This window comes from Octopus sinensis, linkage group LG22, assembly GCF_006345805.1.
Source record: "Octopus sinensis linkage group LG22, ASM634580v1, whole genome shotgun sequence".
Taxonomy (NCBI): Eukaryota; Metazoa; Mollusca; class Cephalopoda; order Octopoda; family Octopodidae; genus Octopus; species Octopus sinensis.
This window is the reverse complement of record NC_043018.1, coordinates 7,907,850-7,932,296: the sequence shown is the minus strand read 5'-3', so window position 1 is coordinate 7,932,296 and position 24,447 is coordinate 7,907,850. Positions and strand designations below refer to the sequence as shown.

At 38.5% G+C, this 24,447-nt stretch overlaps 1 protein-coding gene across 2 annotated transcripts in view; it reads right to left on the bottom strand.

The window, feature by feature from the left end:
- The window catches only part of LOC115223094 (B-cell linker protein-like), a 114,051-nt gene extending 96,697 nt beyond the window's left edge, over nucleotides 1-17,354 (bottom strand). The window contains exons 1-2 of one of the 2 annotated variants that reach the window (XM_036512331.1): nucleotides 17,203-17,345; nucleotides 16,933-17,091 (exon numbers count right to left, since the gene is read on the bottom strand). In XM_036512331.1, the coding sequence (XP_036368224.1) occupies nucleotides 16,933-16,949 (17 nt within the window). In that variant the 5' untranslated portion in view covers nucleotides 16,950-17,091; nucleotides 17,203-17,345. Of the gene's footprint in view, nucleotides 1-16,932 lie in introns of both variants that reach the window. The other variant, XM_036512330.1, reaches the window with a different exon arrangement.
- Between the last annotated feature and the right edge of the window lie 7,093 nt (nucleotides 17,355-24,447).

Sequence of the window (24,447 nt, the reverse complement as noted above, 5' to 3'; positions counted from 1 at the left end):
CCTGTGGTAGAAGGAGACCCAGAAAGACATGGGATGAGGTGGTGAAGCATGACCTTTGAACGTTGGGCCTCACTGAGGCAATGACAAAAGACCGAGACCTCTGGAGATATGCTGTGACTGAGAAGACACGGCAAATAAAGTGAGATCACAGCTGTAGCCTAACCAGTCCATTTAAAAAGTACCTTGGATCGTCAGGCGACATGCTGTGCTTGAGGAGACCTATTGAGTCAAGTACATCAAAATCAAATGGAAATTGTAGTTGTGGCTGATGTCAGTGCTGCCTGACTAGCTCCTCATGCTGGTGGTATGTAAAAAGGACCATCTGAACATGATCGGTGCCAGCCTCCTCGTCTGACTGGCTCCTGTGCCAGTGGCACATAAAAAGCACAATCTGAACATGGCCAATGCCAGTGCCGCCTTCACTAGCTCTTGTAGCATGTAAAAAGCACCATTCAAATGTAGTCAATGACAGTCCCCTCTGGCTCCTGTGCCGGTGGCACGTAAAAAGCATCCACTACACTCTCAGAGAGTCTGGCGTTAGGAAGGGCATCCAGCCGTAGAAACATTGCCAGATCAGATTGGAGCCTGGTGCAGCCTTCTGGCTTCCCAGATCCCAGTTGAACCATCCAACCCATGCCAGCATGGAAATTGGACGTTAAACAATGATGATGATGATGATGATATATATATATATATATATATATACACACATATATATATATATATATTATATATATATATTTGTGTGTTTGTGTCTGTGTTTGTCCCCTTACCACCACCATTCCTTGACAATTGATGTTCGTTTGTTTACATCCCTGTAACTTAGCAGTTCGGCAATAAAGACCAATAGAATAAGTACTAGGCTTACAAAGAATAAGTCCTTGTGTCGATTTGTTCAACTAAAACCCATTAATAAGTGCTTTATGGACATGAGACCCAGGGTAATCTCATAGACCAGCCTTATCTAACTTTGTATAATATATATATTCTTTTATTTGTTTCAGTCATATGATTATGGCCATGCTGGAGTATTGCCTTTTAGTCAAACAAATCAACCCCAAGACTTATTCTTTGTAAGCCTAGTACTTATTCCATCAGTCTCTTTTGCTGAACTGCTAAGTTACAGGGATGTAAACACACCAAAATCGGTTGTCAAGTGATGGTGGAGGGAGAAACACAGACATAAATACATACATTACTACATATATATATATATATATATATGCGGAGGCGCAATGGCTCAGTGGTTAGGACAGTGAACTCGTGGTCGGAGGATTGCGGTTTTGATTCTCAGACCAGGCGTTGTGTGTGTTTATTGAGTGAGAACACCTAAAGCTCCATGAGGCTTTGGCAGGGGGTGGTGGCAACCCCATTGTACTCTTTTGCCCCAACTTTCTCTCACTCTCTCTTCCTGTTTCTTGAGTAACACTGCGATGGACTGGCGTCCCGTCCAGCTGGGGGGAACACATACGCCACAGAAACCAGGAAATCGGGCCCTTGAGCCTGGCTAGGCTTGAAAAGGGCGCATAAATAAATATATATATATATATATATATACACAGTGGGCTCCTTTCAGTTTCCATCTACCAAATCCACTCACAAGGCTTTGGTGGGTCTGAGACTATAGTAGAAGACACCTGCCCAAGGTGCCATGCAGTGGGACTGAACCGGAACCATGTGGTTGAAAAGCAAGCTTCTTACCATATATACATATAGGTACGCTGATGTAAACAGGAAAAATAGAACTCAAAATATGCGTATATGTATATTTTTATTAATATTTAGTGAAAGCAACAGAATGACTCAAAGGCTGAGAGTTTTGTGAGTTGGCGCTTATCGATGCATGAAATTCTTGAAGCTTAAGTCACTCGTGTTAACACCTGAAACTCTTGCGGCCTTGTGTCGCTCTTTTGCTTCCACTAAATATATATATGTATGTGTGTGTGTGCATGTGTATCAAACCAAGGAAAGGAATTCCTTCAAAGGGGTGTGTAAAACATCCAATTCACTGGTACATCAGTTGAATACCACACACATAGGGACAAAATGCAAATTACAAACAATACGCGTTGGTTTATTTTTTTAATAATTTTTTTATGTCACTTCTTTTTTCATTTTTAGTATATTATGTTATATAATATGAATAAATTGTTGGGTTGTCAATTGAATCTCTCTATTCATTTTATTGTTTATATATGTGTATGTATATATATATATATATATATATATATATAGTTAATCCAAACAAGAAAGCACAAAAAAACACAACAACGCAAGGATGTGGAACAAATATAGTATTATTGGACGCTCAGGAAAGAAGGAAAGTAGGAGGGTTTAACGTTTCGAGCGGAGCTCTTTGTCGGAAACATAGAAGAAGGAAAGACAGAGGAAAAAGTGGAAAATTGGAAGTAGAAGAAGAAAGGTAAAAAAGGACGAGGAAAAAGTGGAAGAGTCACGGACAAATTTTTTTGATTTCAAATCACAATTTCAGAGAGAGAGAGAGAGAGAGAGAGCGAGCGAGAGAGAGGGGGGGCGATACTGAATGAACGGGGTGTTTTCACACCTTTTTACCATAAGAGATTTTTCTCCATGGTAATTGCAGTGTATTTGCCTTTAGCAGTTGAAGTATGTAACAAACATATTTCAACTAACCTAAATTGTGATTATACGTAAACACTGCTTAGCACAATTACTCCGATATATATATATATATATATATATATATATATATTATATATATATATATATATGAGGAAGAGGATTTGAAAATACAGAGTCCTGTTAAAGATGTTTATTGACTTCACCGGTTTCACTTTTTTTTTTAAAAAGATTTTCAATGTAAAGTGTAAGGCTTTGTGTATGTAGCTTTATTGGTGTTAAAAATGAGTTAACATAGATGTATTAAAATACAGTGATAGAGTCTTTGCCAATGATAAGAAAATGTTAAGAAATGGAATCTTTGAAAATGATGAGAAAAATGTTAAGATTCTATTTGTTAACATTTTCTTATCATTGTCAAAGACTCTATCACTGTATTCTAATACAGTGATAAAGTCACTAGAGATACGTTTGTTCACTACAATTCAGCCCTTCCACTTGTTGCCAAAATAAGATACACCAGAAATGAGCTTACACGTAACCAGAGCAAGTGCAGCAGGACAGAGGACAAGGTGACCAAGACCACACACTTCCTAGAGGTATTGAAAACCAATGGGTACCCTATATCCATTGCAAATCAGCTAAAGTACCCAAGACGACAAACATGCCAAACATACAGAAAGCCCAGCAACAGATGCTTCCTTAAAATCCCCCATTTTAGTGAGAGGATAATTACAGCCATCCGAAGAGCCATAAGAGAAGGGCTAGACATACAACTAGCCCACTCTGGCCCCTCTCTGAGAAGACACCTAGCAAAGAAATGAGCAAGGGACAGCAAGCAATGCCCACGGATAAATGTTGTGTATAGAATACAGTGTAACAAATGCATCAAAGAATGTCTAAACACACAAACCTTCTCCTTCAGAAAACATCTAGACAGATGCCGGAACACGGACAAAAGCATAACAGTCACAATTGAAGCCAATGACGGAAATTTAGGAAATCTAAGAATTAAGGAAGCTATCCTCATAGACAGGCTAGGGCTCCAAATTAACAAGTTGGGAATTAGCAATCAATATATATTTTAGCTACATCTGGATGCGTGTAAGTTCATTTTTGATAACATGCTCATATCTTATAAAAAAGAAAAACTTCATGTATAATACATAACTTAGAAACAGCGCTGCAGATATGCCAACACACCTGAACTTGAGACAAGAATGAATCTGTCTGGTTACAGAGGTGAAACAACGAGCAAATTTCCTATCTGCGCATTTTCATTCAAATTAAGTTTTTTTTATTTTCCGATCACATGCAAATGGTTGCAGGCAGTTTTCTGGCTAACTTGAAGTTCTTTTGCCAGTTCTCAAGTGGTTATATGTGGATCTTACTCGATGATGGTCTTTAATTGACCATCATCGATGACAGATGGGCATTCACTACACTCACGGTCTTCAAGACAGGTCTCCACTGCAAAATCATTTAAACCATTTTTGAGCTGACCACTCACTGGTCACTTCCTCACCAAACGTTTGATATTTTTTTTGAAGTTGAATAGCAAAATTGCTTGAATATTGCGATTTGACAGTTCCATTTCAGATGATTATAATAACGGTGGAAAAATATATTAATGTTTTAATGTTAATTTATTGATGCATTTGGGTAAGTCTATATCTGTATTATCACACAATAGCAAAAAAAAAAAAAGAAATGGAATATTTAGAAAAAATTCAAAACTTTGCAAACATTTGGTGCAAATTCTTCATGGTCCAAAACGTTGCTTACTTTTTATTCAACCTGACATTAGGCTTAATTGAAACAGCTGTAAGGAACTGTGATTGATTTTTGCAGATAATAAATTTTTATTAAATGTTATATCTTCATTTCATTACTTTCTTTTATATATATATATATATATATATATATATATATATATAGTTAATCCAAACAAGAAAGCACAAAAAAACACAACAACACGAGGACGTGGAACAAATATAGTATTATTGGACGCTCAGGAAAGAAGGAAGGGTTAACGTTTCGAACGGAGCTCTTCGTCGGAAACATAGGAGAAGGGAAGACAGAGGAAAAAAAATCGCCAACAGTACACATGCGGTCACATGTGTGTGTGGTGTGTGTGTGTGCGTGTATGTGTGTATACACACACATATACGTATATATACGAATGACCTGCACAAACGATTTTTTTTTATAGTGATCAAATGTTATGTCGCACATTAACACAATCTCTCAATCAAATTGACATTATCTGAAGAAGTGAACAATGTATCATGTGTCAGGAGTCAAATTGACTGCAGAGCAACGTGATATGAAGTGTTTTGCTCATACACACAAACACACACACATATATACATACACACACACACACATGCCTAACCAAGTCAACATCTAATCCCATAACTGGTGACTAGCATAATATAACCTTAAATGAAATTTTGTGGTGCCAATATTGCCAGCAATTATACACTGTCGTACTTCCTCTCGTGTTAAGACCACTAATTGGGATGTCTCCAGATGTTTGCAAAAGCGCAGAGGACCTCTTCAGCAGGGTTAATGAATGTAACCGCTCTCACGACCTGTCAGATTGTATGGTAGGTAGTAGTTTGGATGTGGTGTCACTTTACCCATCTATCAACATTGACTTTGCTGTGGAAAAACGTGTGGAAATTATCACCGAAAACAAAGTAGTCTTCCATGAGGTGAACATGAGGGAACTGGGCCTCTTCCTGAAGGTTTGTTTACGATAGAGAATACTTAGATCACCATGACCTAAGTAGATTCTGCCCCAACAGGTCGGAACAAGGTTGGCCACCCACAATCACATCAGCAGCTAGGAAAAACACTGTGGAGTGCTGGAGTGGATAGAATGCACCCACCCACGGCCCAGGGGATAACGTCCAGACATGAAAAATGATTGCACATGTAGTGGGCGCAAGTCTAAAGACCACCCTACAGAACTATATAGTTAAATTCAATGAGAAGCTATATATGCAAGTCAAGGGGGCAGCCATCGATGTCAGTGTGGCTGGGGATGTGGCAGGCCTCTTCATGGCATATTCATACAGCACAGAATGCTTTTTTACTTCAATGGACGTCAGTGATTGGTTGAAATTGCAGAAATTGAAGAAAAAAAACAACAAATATCTTACAAACTATAGAATTTTCTCAATAAAGCCAAGAGAAGAAGATGTTTTATAAACACATTCTACCAGTATACGAAGTTTAAAAGTTTTTAGTTACCTAGAAATTATGTTAAAAACTGCCGTTCAAACCGAAAAGATCCGAACTGTGTAGTGTGCAAATATAGCCCTGGTGTCAACTTCAAAACCAGAAATGTGGTTTACCGTGATTGTAAAAACCAGAAGACTGCATACATAGGTGGAACGGCGAGAAGTTTGGCGGGAATACATTGGAGGGAATACGGGGATCAAAGACAAACCTCGATACTCTAGCAGCATGCCAGAGGACAACATGGTGGGGTGCTGAACCGAATTAGCCAAGAAATCCTGTCAAGACACCCGGACGACTCCATCGCTATGTAGCAAACGACCATAAGGTAAAGGAGTTGGTGACAGAGATGTCTCCTTTTAAAGGTCGTACGGTCGCCCTACAGAAGAATATAGCCAAATACATGGTATAAAGAATAAGTGCCAACTATGACAGATACGTGTGTCAGTCTGGTTAAACGAAGCACGACCGGTTTTGAATAGTAAATATTCTCATTCAGCAGAGGCCTTACAAAGGCCCATACATACGCACATACATACATACAGAGGCTTTACAAAGACCATACATATGCACACACACACACACACGAACGTGCGCGCGCAAACACACATACACACGCAAAGACAAACAAGGACACAGACATTCCCTTATGCCCACACGGACACACATATACGCACACACACGGAACAGGCATACAGAAGTACATACGTACACACAAACAGAGAAACTCATACACATATGAATGCAAACACACACACACACAAAGACACTGAGACACATACACACACACTCACACACACGTACACGCAGACAGACACACACGCTCGTACACACATGCCCTTCCATACACACATGGACACACGCACGCATACGCATACCCGTGCTCATGCACAGATATCAATTTATTCAACATTCATCAAACAAAGAAGACGGTTTAACTGTCTTTGAGAGAAACATTACATGGATGAAATGGTGTGCGTTTGCAAAGAAAACAAAGAGAAGACCAAAACCGTTATTTTATGTATATGAAAAGTGACAGAAGTCAGTATTTAGAAAAACACACGCACACACACATGGATGCACGCACTTATGTATAAGCACACAGTCATACACTCACATACTCATCTCGGATGAATCCCAAGAAATTGAAGTAGAGAGATGTGTCACTAAAGAGATTGCAACAATGCGATGAAATAATTATTTGACAAAAAAGAAAAAGAAATGACAACACGAACGATACTGAACCTTTGAACGATGAACTGTTTGACCAAAGTGTTTAACATTCAAGTTTGAAAAACTCGTATAAAACGGCTAATTGATAAATTGGCTAACGCAGGAACTGACCCATTAATTAACAATGAAGGACCGAACCAGTGCGTTTGTTTCTTATTACCGGCATGATGCCTCTGCCAAGGTTTAACAGTATTTCTTTCAACACACGAATTCACATCAAGAATCTTGCTAACCAAATATAAATGAGATTTCCTTACACTATGTCTTCTTTTGAACCTTCCTCACTAATTCCTTGATGAAGGGGAGGGACATTATCTATGCATGAATTATATAATTCAAACTTTAGCCAGGGCTCCTGAAATACCTCTTACCTGTTATATATATATAACCCGTTATATATATATATTTTTTAGAACTCTTAAAACAAATATATTTCTCTGACTTTGAAATTCCTCATTAAGGTTTCTCATTGCCATCAATGTAATTTCTAACTAATTAATTTTTGATAAGGTTTTCTTATATTCGCTATGTGGAAGTGCAGCGGACTCGCGATCGGAGGATTGCAGTTTCGATTCCCAGACCGGGCGTTTTGTGTGTTTATTGAGCTCCACGAGGCTCTGGCAGTGGGTGGGAGTGACCCCTGCTGTATTCTTTCACCACAACTTTCTCTCACTCTCGCTTCCTGTTTCTTGAGTAACGCTGCGATGGACTGGTGTCCCGTCCAGCTGGGAGGAACACACACGCCACAGAAACCGGGAAACCAGGCCCATGAGCCTGGCTAGGCTTGAAAAGGGCGACTTTTTCATATTCGCTATATTACTCCACATAGAATTTTCCCTTGCTTACATTTTCGTGTATATTCTTAAATAATACTTTTAATATGTTCTGAATGTTTGAATGTATTTGTTGTATGTCATAAATATCTAATTTTTGTTTCTTCTTTAAATTATACAAGCAGTATCGCCCGGCGTTGTTCGGGTTTGTTTCGACCCTTTAGAATTGGAATTTTTGAAAAGTAAAAACTTTGCATTATGTCGCTTGTTATTCTCTTTAAGTGAACATTTTTCTGGTTGAAATACACCGAAAAATGGCGACACAGCAGTCAAAAAATCGTAAAAAATTGGGATCTTCATAGAAAAAAAAGCACCTTTTTGATGTAAATAATTTTTGGTGTTAACCTGGTCCGATTTGAATTTTATCTTCTAAGGAATGAAGAGCAAGCCTTCTTCTATCATACTCTCAATTTTGGTCAACTTGCACCGCAAGGTCTCAGAGGAGATAGTGTTAGTTGAAGACTACCAAACCTGCCACATACAGACAACTTCAGCTTTATATAAATAGATTATTTACAATCTAGTGTCTTGGGTTCAGCCTGAGCACTTTGAAGTAGTTCTATAATTTTTTGAAAGAAAAGGCAATATAATTGTATATATATGCAAACACACACACACACACACACAAACAATTACAATGAATATAGAGATTAATACGTCTGCATATTTTTCTTTTATTTCTACAGCCAGTTTTACATCATATTTGGATTAAATTTGTCAGACAAACATTTCTGCTGCATAGAAAACTAGCTACTAACATTTACATCCAGTTTATTTCTATTGCTTAATATTCTCTGCATCTTTTATTCAAGTCCATGGATGTGGTCCAAAGCCAAACTAGGTTTATGTATGCTCGGATAACGTTATTTTACTGGGGCATGTCTCCAGAATGGAGAACCATCGCCTTCCAAAGATTGCCCTGTTTGGCGAACTCTCCACCGGCCACCGAGTGAGAGGAACTCCGAGGAAGCGCTACAAAGACTGCCTCAAGAAGTCTCTAACAGCATATCAAATTAACCACCAATGCTGGTCAGACCTGGCTGCGGACCGTGATGTCTGGCGCCACACAATCTTCGACACAGTCAGCAAGTTTGAGGAACAAAGAAGAGACGTGCTTAAAGACAAGAGATGCAGGAGGAAGGCGCGAGCCGCCTCTGAAACCATACCGGATGTTACCTTCGTCTGTGGACACTGCTCACGGACCTGCCTTTCCCATATCGGACTTGTCAGTCATGAGCGTGTATGCATGCAACATGGACAGCCTTCCTGATCTTCGTTCGCGAAGCCGAGCCATGATGATGATGATAGTTTTGGAGAGCAAAGAGTGTGAGGGTGAGATTAAATAACATGATGATCATCATCATCGTTTAACGTCCGCTTTCCATGCTACCATGATATGGCTATAAAAACAACTGTATGGATGACCTCAACCTGATCCTTGGTTTAAATTCTAAACCAAAGTCCTAGACCATTAAGTAGGCCAAAGTGTACTTTTTCAAGCCTTGTGGTAAGTGATCTATGAGTTTATGCGCCTGATATTGTATACTGGCGATTAAATCAGATAAAATTTCATATATGAGGGATGAAGAACTTTCTTAGGAGCCAATTCAAAAATTTCTCTGATTACATGCAGATTCTTCAACCAATATGCGTTGCAAGAATTTTTACATACTCTTTTACTCGTTTCAGTCATTTGACTGCGGCCATGCTGGAGCACCGCCTTTAGTTAAGCAAATCGACCCCAGGACTTATTCTTTGGAAGCCTAGTACTTATTCTATCAGTCTCTTTTTGCTGAACTGCTAAGTTACAGGGACGTAAACACACCAGCATCAGTTGTCAAGCGATGTTGGGGGGGGGAAACACAGACACACACACACACATATATGTATATATATATTTACGACGAGCTTCTTTCAGTTTCTGTCTACCAAGGCCTTGGTTGGCCCGAGGCTATAGTAGAAGACACTTGCCCAAAGTGCCATGCAGTGAGACTGAACCTGGAACCACACAGCCACTCCTACGCCTGAAGAATAATGACTACTATTTGACAGTTAAATCAGATATTCTCCCGACATTTACCATACAAACACAGGCACCTTCTCTTTATATGTTGGTTACTTAATTAGATGCCGCTTCCATAGAAGTATTTGAAAGTCCTCTGTAGGTGTAAACATTTTAGGGTTTGTTCTAGTCTATTGTTAAGCAATTGGTGTTTAGCTGTGATAATATGAAATATTTTCTCTATACAGAAAAGTGTATCTTTTTCTTCCAATGGCATAAAATTCAGCGACACTTATTTTTTCCCATTCCATACTAAAGTTAACATTTCTATCTTTAAAGGACCAGGTGTACATGCTCAGGCTTGTATTATGCATCTTCTCGCAACCCTTAAATGAAATCAAATGGTTTGCCAGTCTTGCCTGTAAACGTTGCTGGGTCATAGTGCTAGTGCATGCATATACAGCTGCGTGCATGCACATATACACGCAAATACTATCCAAATCTCCGACCAATCACATACAGCTAGCTGGCATTCAATTGGCGTATCAAGTTTCGGGCATTTTGATTGGGTTTGGGATAGAAAATTCACAAAAAAAGTCACTTCTATTGATTTTTCAATGGCTTTGTGGGGTGACTGGGGAAATGTAAAGATGTGCACGACCACCCTTGGACTTTTTTGAATGACCATAGAAAGTGCAAGCCATGTAACTGAAAAATTGTGGAATTGTATAAAGGATTCACACAGACAGATATTTTGCCGTTTATATATAGAGAGATTATTATTACTATTATTTCCACCAACTACTTAACCATTGTCTCTTGCATTCTAGAATTCAGATGTTCACATATATATATATAAATATATTTATATATATATATATATATATATATATTATATATATATATAAATATAAATATATATATATAAATATATATAAATAATATATAAATAAATATATAAATAAATATATATATAAAAATATATATATATATATAAATATATATATAAAAATATAAATATATATAAATAAATATATATATAAATAAATATATATATATATAATAAAAATATATATATATATATAAAATATAAATATATAAATAAATATATAAATAAATATATATAAATAAATATATATAATATATATAAATAAATATATATATAAATAAATAATATATATATATATAAATATATATATATATATATAAAAATATAAATATATATAATATAAATATATATAAATAAATATATATATAAATAAATATATATATATATATATATAATATATATATATATATAAAATATATATATATATATATAAAAATATAAATATATATATATATATATATACACAGACACAGTGGTTTTTTGTTGTTGGAGTGTCTCATCACTTCAATGAATGAGGATTCAGTACAAAAAGAAAAAAGAAAAAAAGAAAAAAAACACAGTTAAAAACAATAATCACCCAATGACCACTTGTGTACAAGGTCAAAGCTGAAGAGTTTCAATAGCTGTCTCTGTTTGTCAATGTCGCCTTCTTCCCTATCGTCAATGGACATAGATAAAAAAAGTGGGATGATGCAGGGAGCTGCTGCCTTGGTTTGTTGAGCAGCCTGCATAATGAATATCCTTACAGTGAGCATGGTTTGTGCAGAGGCTTGGTCTGATGTAACAAGTGCCATGAATCCAGAAGTTCTCAGAATGCAGGATTTGTATGGAGTTACTTTCTCCTATACGAGCAGCTAAAGAACTGAAGGGCCTCATCTGTTCTGGGTCCAATGGGTTGTCTATGAAACTGGTGTTAAGCAGCAAATCTCATGAGTCTCTTCAGAACTGAAAGCCATCTCTCTATTCCATAAACTGTCTCTAATTGACAATAAATCATCGTGTATTCACAAGAGGCTGGCTTTAGAACTATCACTAAATTCATACTCTCTCTTTACTCTTTTACTTGTTTCAGTCATTTGACTGCAGCCATGCTGGAGCACCACCTTTAGTTGAGCAAACCGACCCCGGGACTTATTCTTTGTAAGCCCAGTTTATTCTATCGGTCTCTTTTGCCGAACCGCTAAGTGACGGGGACATAAACACACCAGCATTGGTTGTCAAGCAATGCTAGGGGGACAAACACACACATATATATATATATGACAGGCTTCTTTCAGTTTCCGTCTACCAAATCCACTCACAAGGTTTTGGTCGGCCCGGAGCTATAGCAGAAGACACTTGCCCAAGATGCCACGCAGTGGGACTGAACCCAGAACCATGTGGTTGGTTAGCAAGCTACTTACCACACAGCCACTCACATTTTCCTGGTAATGTGGGTTTTCAAGTAAAGCCACATGTGGTTAAAATGTTGGGCTTCTAATCATAAGGTCAAAAGTTCAATTCCAGGGCTGGGCAGTGTGCTATGTCATTGAACAAGGCACTTCATGATGCTCCAGTCTACTCAGCTGCAAATAAGTACCAAATTGTGGCCCTTAATCTGTCACCTAATTGATGTGCCACTAGTGGGAGGATTAAGGGGTGTGGGTGTGTCTGCTCATGACTACACAGACTCAAAAACAATTTGCAAAAGCATGGTGTACACTACCATGTCATAGTTATTTGTTAGTGATGACTGCGGTGTTGGTCATGGTGATATAATGTGGCAGCCAAACTACAGATGAGAACAACAGCAGATTGGAAAATGGAAATAAATTTTAGGGTGATGCCATAAAGCACTGTCTGGCTAAGAAGCTTATTTCCCACCCAAGGGGTCCTCAATTCAGTCCCACTGTGTGACACTTTGGAAACTAAAAGAAGCCCATATATCATCATCATCATCATCATTTAACATCTATCTTCCATGCATGCATGGGTAGGAAGGTTGACAGAAGCTGGCCAGGTAGAAGACTACCCCAGGCTACTGTGTCTGTTTCGGCAGGGTTTTTATGGTTGGATGCCCTTCCTAACACCAAATAACTCTGCAGAGTAGAATTAGTGCTTCTGGATCTTTTCGGTTTGACCGGCAGTTTTTTAAAATAATTTCCACGAAACTAAACACTTTTAAACTTCGTATACTGGTAGAATGTGTTTATAAAACATCTTTTTCTCTTGGCTTTATTGAGAAAATTCTATAGTTTGTAAGATATTTGTTGTTTTTTTTCTTCAATTTCTGCAATTTCAACCAATCAATTATGTCTATTGAGGTGAAAACATTCTGTGCCGTATGAATATGTCCCTCGTTTAAGAAACAGATTGGGTTTATTTACATTTCTGAGGAAAAAAAGGTTACCTTTCCCAGCCACCCCTAACCCTAAAACAGATTGAAATGCAATAGATCGATACTAGGGTCATAATTATGGGTGATAATTTCATATGATACCGCTAGAAAAAACTGCCATTCAAACCGAAAAGATCCATGCTTTTTACATGGCACTAGCATAGGTGAGGGTCAGTCGTGGCATAATTTTTACAACTGGATGCCCTTCCAAATGCCAACCACTTTAGAGTGTGGACTGGGTGCTTTTAAGTGGCATCAGCAGAATCATTACCACACTAGGCAAAATGCTTAGTGGCATTTTTACATTTTATACATTCTGGGTTCGAGAAGGTGCATGGCTCAGTGGTTAGAGCATCGAGCTTACAATCGTGAGGTTGCGAGTCCGAATTCTGGACCAGGCTGCGTGTTGTGTTCTTGAGCAAGGCACTTTATTTCACGTTGCTCCGGTTCACTCAGCTGTTGAAATGAGTTGCAACGTCACAGGTGCCAAGCAGTATCGGCCCCTTTGCCCTTCACAGGTGGTGTGGAGAGGGGAGGCCGGTATGCATGGGCGACTGCTGGTCTTCCATAAACAACCTTGCTCGGACTTGTGCCTGAGAGGGTTACTTTCTAGGTGCAATCCCACGTCAGTCATGACCGAAGGGGGTCTCAACTCAATTCAACATCCTGAGTTCAAGTTCTATTGAGGGTGACCTTACTCTTCATCCTTTCAAGGTTGATGAAACATGTACCAGTTTAGTACTGAGGTTGATATAATCAATGAGCCCCATACTCAACAAAATTTTGGGCCTTGTGCCTATAGTAGAAAGAATTACACTTATTGAATACAATCCACTGACACAGTTGGAGTACCCTAGGTGTCAAAGCCATATTTTTAGACAAGTCTTTAATATCTATGTTTTATCTATTGATTTCCAATAATTAGCACAAGTGGAGGCACATGGCTTAGTGGTTAGGGTGTCAGCATCATGATCATAAGATTGTGGTTTCGATTCCTGGACAGGGTGAAGCGTTGTGTTCTTGAGCAAAACACTTCATTTCACGTTGCTCCAGTCCACTCATCTGGCAACGGACTGGCGACCTGTCCAGCTGGGGAACACATACGCCACTGAAACCGGGCCCATGAGCCTGGCTAGGCTTTAAAAGGGTGCATTTATTATTTGTTATTAATATTAGCACAAGGTCACAAATTTAGAACTACAGTACTTGGTTGGTCCTTTATTTTATTTTACCGACCCAGGAAGAATAGAAGTCAAGGTTGACAATTAACGAAATTTGAGCCGAGAACGTAAAAGGGCCATAATTAAATATACCAAAATAAAGCATGCCTCCACAAGTGTGCCTTTCTCTCCCCAACTTTTGTTTCCTCATAATTTACAGAAAAATTGATATTTTTTAACGAATATGTGTCAGATGGTATAAATTTTTGTTGTGAAAAATCTTTTCCGTGAGTGGGAGTTTTGGAAAATTCACACGTGTTTGGCTTCGTTTCCTCATAACTTTAAGAAAAATGGGTATTTTTCAATGCAAGTTTCTACAAATTCCTTTCAATGTGTGTAGATTACGATTATATCAGAATTTGATATGAAAACAAAATTGGTGGATTTGAACACATACATACTGACACACACCACATATATCTGTAAAAAAAAAATTTGTAATTTCGAAAAAAATTGTGATTTGTGTCAATATATAAATGTCTGTGTTCACCAATTTTCTCTTGTTTTTCCATTTTAAATTCCAATATAATCATTATTTACATACTCTGAAAGGTATTTGTAGAAAATTTCCTTAAAAGGTACCCATTGTTATGAAAGTGATAGGGAAAAACAATGCCGACTCATGTGAATTTTCCGAAACTCATCCCGCCCATAGATTTTTTTCTTCACCGATTCCATTATGATTAGAATTACACCATCTGAAGGGTATTTGTAGAAAATTCCGTTGAACAATACTAATTTTTCTGGAAGTTATGAGAAAACAAATAGGGGTGGGAGAAAAAGGAGGTGTTTTAGTACGTTTTTGACTTTGAGACAAAATATATTTTTTACAAATGTTTTTCTACCAAACAAAACCGGCGATCTTTAAGCAAATGGCACTACCTAAATGCAGTAAAAGCATTATAATATAATCTGATCACTATTTCAGAAAATTATAACCGTTCTCTTTGAGCATATGTAAGACAAATTAGACAATACTCATTTTACCCCATCTTAGGCATTTTTGAAACTTGAAAATTATCAAACTAGACAATTGCGTGGGAAGAAAAATTGATTTGGAATCCAACAGACAAAAGAATATTGATTGCTAAACACCAAATGTTATCCAAATATTTTATTAGCAACCTCAATTACAATCGGTTCAAATTTGAGTGAAAATTTCTTGAAAAAAGTGCACCTGTCACCTAACTGTGTTTCGAACTCCCTCACTTCAGCAACAACTATGCTGATCGATATTTAGACCTAAATACGATGGATGTGCAGTACAAATAATGATGCAATGATTTTAAACAGCTAGTGAAAAAATAACAAGAGATCAGAAGCTAGTCTTTTTGCTCTGGTTACTCATTTTGCCCCACCCCTACGCCTAAAATAATTTGAACAACCCATTCCATTCCATCGTTGTCCTTAAAGTACTGTTTCAATTTTTTTGGCACAAAACCAGCAATTTTGAGGAGAAGGGTAAGTTGATTTACATCGACCCCTACCAGTGCTCAAATGGTATTTATTTTATCGCCCTCGAAAGGATGAAAGGCAAAATCGACCTCAGCGGCATTTGAACTTAGATCGTAAAACCGGAAGAAATGTCGCTATGCATTTTGTTCGGCATGCCAAAGATTCTGCCAGCTTGCCGCCCTCGTTGCCCTTATTATATTAACCCCAACCCAAGGTATTTAGACATTGGACCTTAGCGGCGTTTCGTCTGTTGAGCTCGGTTCAAATTCCACCGAGGTCAACTTGACCTTAGGTCGTTACGGAGTCGGTAAAATGGGCATCAGTGGTGTCCTGGGGTCAATGTAATCGACTAGCCTGCCACATGCAAACTGCGGACCTTGCGCCAAAATTTAAAACCAATGTTTTGGTCAGTGAGTACGTTTTTTTGTCAAACAAGTCGACAAACTTTATAAATAAATTTATAAAACTTAAAATAAACTGCATCCAAATTATTTTAAGACATGTTTAACCCCCGCGACACACCCCTATTTAAAAACGAAAACATTGAACAATGTAATATACAAGTATATAAAAAGATAGGATGGTCCGCAACCGGAGTTTGTAGAAACAGTAATAATCAAGTCAACAAAGTAGACTTCTATGTAGTTGCTTAGCTTGCTAGAAATAGTAGCCAAAGTCCCTGAAATCACATAGTAGAGAAAATGTGGTCAGTCCTCCTAAACGGATGGAATGGTAAAAGCAAGAATGTCTTTGGAGGACTGACTTGAAGGGTTGAAGAACCGAAACAACAGTAAGAGCTGTTATTTTTAGCATAGTATTGTTTTGTGCGTGTGTGCATTCTCCTTCGGACCTGTCAGGTGTCTTATTAAGAATATAGTATTACATGCGAGAAAATAAGCTTCGTTATTGTCCCACGGTTGCAGATCGCTTATTTATTTAGATATCAAATGTATTGTTTGATCTCTAAATATTTAATTTCCAAATGTAAATAGACAGTGAAATACAACAGCAGCAACAGTCACTCTCTAAACGGAACAAAACAAAGAATAAAGTTTTAAAACAAATTTTTCTCATCTTACCTTTGATTATAAGACATATTGACAATTTTGTCTTCCAAGCTAGTCACAAAAATGCTGTGCTCTTATATATACGTATACTGGGGGTAACCCAAGTTTTATATATCCAGAAGTGAATGTATGTAACGTTCTCTGTCAATATATTTTTATATATGTGTGGGTCTGTGTTGGACAAAAGTGAAAAAGGAGAGTTGTGAGAGATAGCATAAGTATTTTATCAGTTTTTATAGTATTTTATTTCATGGTTTGTTTTCTAGCCCTAATTTTTTTTACCTCCGTCTATTTCGAAATGTGTCATCTTAAGTGGTTGAGGCTCTGGCCATGTCACAGAGAGGGTGAGAGAAAGAGAGAGAGAGCGAGACAGGAAACTAAAACTTACATGTAAATATATATTGCGAACTGATATGCGAGTGCTTTCCTGTGTATTTATGTATATGTGTGTGTTTATATACCCCCCACACTCACACATACACGCTATACAAATATATACGCATCACAAATAACACAAAGACACAAACGCGCGCACTCACACTTGTTATAATTAGACTTTTTATCATATTTTCATATATAACATATAACTATGGACATCTTTTAGAAAGTTATCATTTCGTAAGGTTTTGCTAGCAAATTTTAAAATTAACACAGATATTTATTTACACGAAAGAAAATTATTGGCGAACTTACATCTAATTCTTTCTTCCAAGTCTTTCTATTAAAACTGTACTGAAACCGTTTGGTTTTTGTTTATTGTTGAATTTCTTGTATGACTGGAAAATAAACCATGAGAGTTTGCAATAACAGTAATGAGGTTAATTACAACAGCACAACTAGAGCAAAACTAACGAAAACTTCAAATGGTTCAAAATACAAGTCGACTTTATTCAAGTTCAATCTTTCGTGATTAATGATTTTGCATGAATCAATCAGAATGAACAAATGAGTGATAGTATCCTCTACAGGTGTCGTAAAGTTCATTTAGAACTTCAAAGCGGATAAAACACTCCTACGCTACTCAGAGTGTCTCAGGGTGTGTTATTCTTCAGATGGTAGGACATCCTATTGTCTGTAAAACTTGGGAGTTCTTATATGTTTGTCTGTATTTAGACATTTCCATAATGGAACGAAAGCGTGGGTGAACGTGGGTGCTAAGCTCTTTGATGCAGTTTTAGTAGAGATAGGCGTAGGAGTGGGTGTGTGGTAAGTAGCTTCCTTACTACCACATGGTTCCGGGTTCAGTCCCACTGCGTGGCACCTTGGGCAAGTGTCTTCTACTATAGCCTCGGGCTGACCAAAGCCTTGTGAGTGGATTTGGTAAACGGAAACTGAAAGAAACCTGTCGTATATATATTTCTTTACTGCCCACAAGGGACTAAACATAGAGGGGACAAACAAGGACAGACAAAGGGATTAAGTCGATTACATCGACCCCAGTGCGAAACTGGTACTTTGTTTATCGACCCCGAAAGGATGAAAGGCAAAGTCGACCTCGGCAGAATTTGAACTCAGAACGTAATATATGTATATGTATATATATATGTGTGTGCGTGTATGTCTGTGTTTGTCCCACCAACACTGCTTGACAACCGATACTGGTGTGTTTACATCCCCGTAAGCTAGCGGTTCGGCAAAAGAGACTGATAGAATAAGTACTAGGCTTACAAAGAATAAGTCCTTAATGCTGTGAAACAAAGCAAAACATAGAAATGTAGGATGCAGAGTCGATATTTGGCATGGCCCCTCGTTTTGTATCATTTTCACAAGCTTTCATTTCATTAAGGAAATGTGTGTTGTGGCACAAGCAATCAGCGCTGTATTGGATGAGATCTCATGGCAGCCATTGCCATCTCTGAGACTGGAGCGAGACCTCACCTGCATCCATTTGCCATGCGTGAGATCACAACAAGGCTTGCGATGGCAAACTGGATATAAGGGCAAAGCAGAAACAGATTCATTCTCTCTCTCCACTCCTTTGCAGCAGTGCTTACTGAGCACACTTCATTAGCTTGGCCTTGCTGTCGCATGGTCAGGCCGTCGGCAACTAAACCGGCAACCCCACCAAGCTTGCTTGGTAAGGAGGGTGTTTATAGGACACCATGCGGGATGAAAAACAAAACCCATCAAAGGGCGGAGGAACTCTTGAGAGTCAATGGCCATCCAATAAATGTCTTAAGGCTGTATCATGCGCGGGGACATAGAAATAATCGGACTGAATACCCGATTGCGCAGTTAAACCATTGGGAGTGAAGGACTCCTAGCCTTCGTTAGGGAATACTTCTAGGAGAAGGTAACTCAGGTAATTGGGATATAACTCTGACATAAAACCTGCGGCTCAGTGGTTACCGATGATGCTGACTTGTTCTTCTTTTTGGATTATGGCTGCTGTTGCTTAGTGAGTGGGATTGACTCAGTGCACAGCCTTTCCTCATTTAAAAAAAAAATCTTCTTGCACAGGCATTGCACGATAACAACATTGATTAAGCTTCGTGCAATGGCCATACACGATAACGAGGGGGCAGCCACGACTACCTCCAGAGGCAATGTGCCCACACTAATGGAGATACAACACCATGCAAACAGCTCAAGATGGTTGCTGAGAGCAGCACACTTCACCTGTTCTGTGAAACTTGTAAATAAACTGGTTGTAAATTGCATTTGTACTTAAAGACTTCTTTCTTTGCCTGCCAGAGCCTGAACTACACAAAGAACAAGATATAATGGGAGAAGGCGATATTCTCCCGATATCATAAACCTTGCCTTCCATTGTATGTATAAGAGTAGAAACAAACTTATTGGGTATCCAAGTTAATTCAGCACATGCCATAATGCATTTCTATTCACAGTATCTGATACACACACACATAAACATATGTGTGTGTGTCTGTCTCATCATCATCGTTTAACATCCACCTTCCATACTGGAATGGGTGGGACGGTTTCACAAGAGCTGACCAAGCAGAAGCCTGCACCAGACTTCTGTGACTGTTTTGGTAGGATTTTTACAGCTGGATGCCTTTCCTAACACCAACCATTCTGCAGAGTGGACTTAATGTTTTTTTTTTTTTGTGGCACAAGCACAGGCAAGGTCAGTTTTGGCAAGGTTTTTGCAGCTTGATGCCTTTCTCAATACCAACCATTTTAAAAGCACCCAGTGTGGACTGGGTGCTTTTAAGTGGCACCTGCACTGACAGGGTCATCAAGTACTTGCAAGACAAAAAAAAAAACTTTTAGGGTGGAGAGGAGTCACGAGAGGAGGTGATCTTGTGTTGGATGATGGAAGGTTATAGTGAGACGGATACAGGTGTCTTGCTGTAGAGGAAGTACAAGGTTACCCAACTGGAGGGGGAGAGAGAGAGAGAGAGAGAGATCAGGAATGAAGACAGAAACAGGTGTGCTACCGCAATGGAAATATACAGTTACCCAACCTGAGGGAAGTGCAGGAGAAGGAGAGAGAGTGAGTGGGAGACAGCAGGATATAGATGGTGGCAAAATGCCAGGCATACTCACAAGGACCGGGGATCAGAATATAAATGGGATGATTGAGTAAAGGAAGAGAGAGGTAGAGATGGTGGCAAGTGCCAGAGCATAGCCTTGAGATTCCAATACCATAATATAAGTGGCAGGAAATTGCAAAGGGAGTGTGATTAAAGAGTGAGAGTAAGTGGTGAAAAATCTGGGTATATATAGAGTCGGGGGTGGGGCTATCAGAAAGCAATGATACAGAGGAACAGGGTCGCAAGGACAGGGTTAGGGAGTGAGAGCTAGGCATAGTGTATGAAGGAGGATATGTGAGAAAGAGAAGAGATGTGGAGGTGTAGATTAGTTTGTTGGGGTAGGTTGAGGGAAAAGATTTCTTGTTACATATGCATGGAACACACAAGTCAAGGGCTAGCAGATAGTAATAGTACAGTGAGACAGGGCATGTGGGTAGAAGACATAGGTCAGGGGCAAGTGGAGAGCAATGATACAATGGCACAGTCCAAGAGGGCAGGATTGGGGAGTGGGAGATAAGCACAGCGCATGAAGTGGAAATACGAGGAAGAGATTTAGAGACGTAGTTTGGTCTGTTGTGGTAGAGTGTGTGAGAAGTTCTCTCACAGCAATTCTAGGACACAGTTTCACTCACGTGAGTGAGTCTTCTTCATATTTCTTGGTCCATTGTCATTTCCTCTGTGAGGCCCAACTTCCTGAAATCTGTCTTTACCACTTCATCCCATGTCTTCCTGGGTCTCCCACTTCCACGGCTAGCATCCACTTTCATTGATCAGCACTTCTTTATGTAGCTGTCCTCATTCATATGCATCACATGTCCAAACCAACGTAGTCTTCTCTCTTGCATGCTACATTTGGTTCCTCTTATGCCCAACTTTTCTCTCAAGGGAGTTGAGCATAGGGAGGGCTATTGAGTTGTTTTGACTCTTATTTTCAGCAATATTGGTGCTGATTAGTACCCTTGTTCACTTCAGTGATGTTTATATATATATATATATATATATATGTATTTACTCTTTTACTTGTTTCAGTCATTTGACTGTGGCCATGCTGGAGCACCACCTTTAGTCGAGCAAATCGACCCCAGGACTTATTCTTTGGAAGCCTAGTACTTATTCTATTGGTCTCTTTTGCTGAACTGCTAAGTTACGGGGATGTAAACACACCAGCATCGGTTGGGGGGAACAAACACAGACACACAAACATATCCACACACACATACATACATATATATATATATATACATATATATATACATATATATATATACATATATATATACATATATATATACATATATATATACATATATATATATATATATATATAATATATATATATATATATATATATATATATGACGGGCTTCTTTCAGTTTCCATCTACCAAATCCACTCACAAGGCTTTGGTCGGCCCAAGGCTATAGTAGAAGACACTTGCCCAAGGTGCCACATAGTGGGACTGAACCCGGAACCATGTGGTTTGTAAGCAAGCTACTTACCACACAGCCACTCCTGCACCTATGTATGTAATTGCAAGATCCAAGGATCTAGGTGAAGGAAGGGCAGTAAGATTTGAGCAGTCTGTGGTAGATATAAGAAAAAACAGCTTTCAGAAACAGTAATAGTTTATAGATGTAGAAGGTGCTAGTGGAGTACCCCTTGTTGAGTAATTATTACTTTCAAGGAAATATATAGGCGCAGGAGTAGCTGTGTGGTAAGTAGCTTGCTTACAAACCACATGGTTCCGGGTTCAATCCCACTGCGTGGCACCTTGGGCAAGTGTCTTCTACTATAGCCTCAGGCTGACCAAAGCCTTGTGAGTGGATTTGGTAGACAGAAACTGAAAGAAGCCTGTTGTATATATGTATATGCATATATATGTGTGTGTTTCTGTGTCTGTATTTGTTCCCCCAACATCGCTTGACAACCGATGCTGGTGTGTTTACGTCCCCGTAACTTAGCGGTTCGGCAAATGAGACCGATAGAAAAAGTACTAGGCTTACAAAGAATAAGTCCTGGGGTCGATTTGCTCGACTAAAGGTGGTGCTCCAGCATGGCCGCAGTCAAATGACTGAAACAAGTAAAAGAGTAAAGAGAGTAAGAGTATATATAGCCTGGATTGTGTGTTCGTGTGGTGTGTGTGTGTGTGTGTGTGTACATATTACCGAAATCTGCACTTGCAGTTGGGTTCATCTGAACTTATGCATGTGGCCTCCATATGGTGGGAGTAGTGGGAGGGGGATTGGATACATTTGTTTGCTGTTCTGCCTTCTCATTCGATGATTTCATTGTCGTTTCTCTGTACATCCTGTTACATATCCTTAATCGGTTTTCGCTTAACACTCATATATATTGTATATATATATACATATATATATATATATATATATATATATATATATATATATCTAATATAGGATAAAATTTTTCGAAAAAATTTTATCAATGGCCAGCATATTAAAAAATACCTTCAAAGGTTAAATTTATAAACAACTTCTAAAGAAGGGCAAAAGAAAAAGGAAAAAGAAAATAAGAAATTTTTTCTTTTGCCCTTGTTTATAAGTTGTATATATATATACATATATATAAATTAGAAAAAAAAGACACCTTTTATCAATTCAATAATGAAAAAATAAATTATACCATTTAGAAAAATTACTTCTTATAAGAAAGATTAAATATAAGATAAAACATATAACGATGATTAAAAAAAGTGCAAAAAAGTAAAAACATATAAATTTGGATATATATATATATTATATTTTGTGATATTTGATTTAGTATTTCTAAATTGAATTTTTCCCTGTAAGTTTGGAATAATATTCCCTCATATTATTATTATTATTATTATTATTATATATATATATATTATATATATATATATATATATACTCTTTTACTCTTTTACTTGTTTCAGTCATTTGACTGCGGCCATGCTGGAGCACCGCCTTTAATCGAGCAACTCGACCCTGGGACTTATTCTTTTGTAAGCCTAGTACTTATTCTATCGGTCTCTTTTGCCGAACCGCTAAGTAACGGGGACATAAACACATCAGCATCGATTGTCAAGCAATGCTAGGGGGACAAACACAGACACACAAACACGCATATATATACATATATATACGACGGGCTTCTTTCAGTTTCTGTCTACCAAATCGATTCACAAGGCTTTGGTCAGCCCGAGGCTATAGTAGAAGATACTTGCCCAAGGTGCCACGCAGTGGGAATGAACCCAGAACCATGTGGTTGGTAAGCAAACTACTTACCACACAGCCACTCCTACGCCTATGAAAAACGCCCATGCACCCCGGCCTCTACTCTCCATGCCACCAGTGTTATGCAAGGAAAAGGCAAAGGCTGATACAGCTTGGCACCTGTGTTGTCACAACTCATTTATACAGCTGAGTGAACTGGAGCAACATGAAGAGTCTTGCTCAAGAACACAACATGCAGTGTATTTGCCTTTAGCAGTTGAAACATGTGACAAACATATTTCAGCTGACCTAAATTGCAGTTATATGCAAACACTGCTTTATACATTTACTCTGATATTTTTCTCATTTGGGCGATATATATGTGTGTGTGTGTGTGTATGTACATATATATATGCATGTGTGTATATACATATATATATATATATATATACTGAAAAAATATATATGTGCTTGAGGAGACCTACTGAGTCAAGTACATCAATATCAAAATAAAAATTCAAATGGAAATTGTTGTTAAGATACCTGTGCCGGTGACACGTTAAAAGCACCATCCGAACGTGGCAGATGCCAATGCCACCTGACTGGCATCTGTGTCGGTGACATGTAAAAGCACCAACCGATCGTGGCCATTTGCCAGCCTTGCCTGGCCCCAGTGCCGGTGGCACGTAAAAAACACCCACTACACTCACGGAGTGGATGGTGTTAGGAAGGGCATCCAGCTGTAGAAACATTGCCAGATAAGACCGGAGCCTGGTGCAGCCTCCATGGCATACCAGACCCCGGTCGAACCGTCCAACCCATGCTAGCAT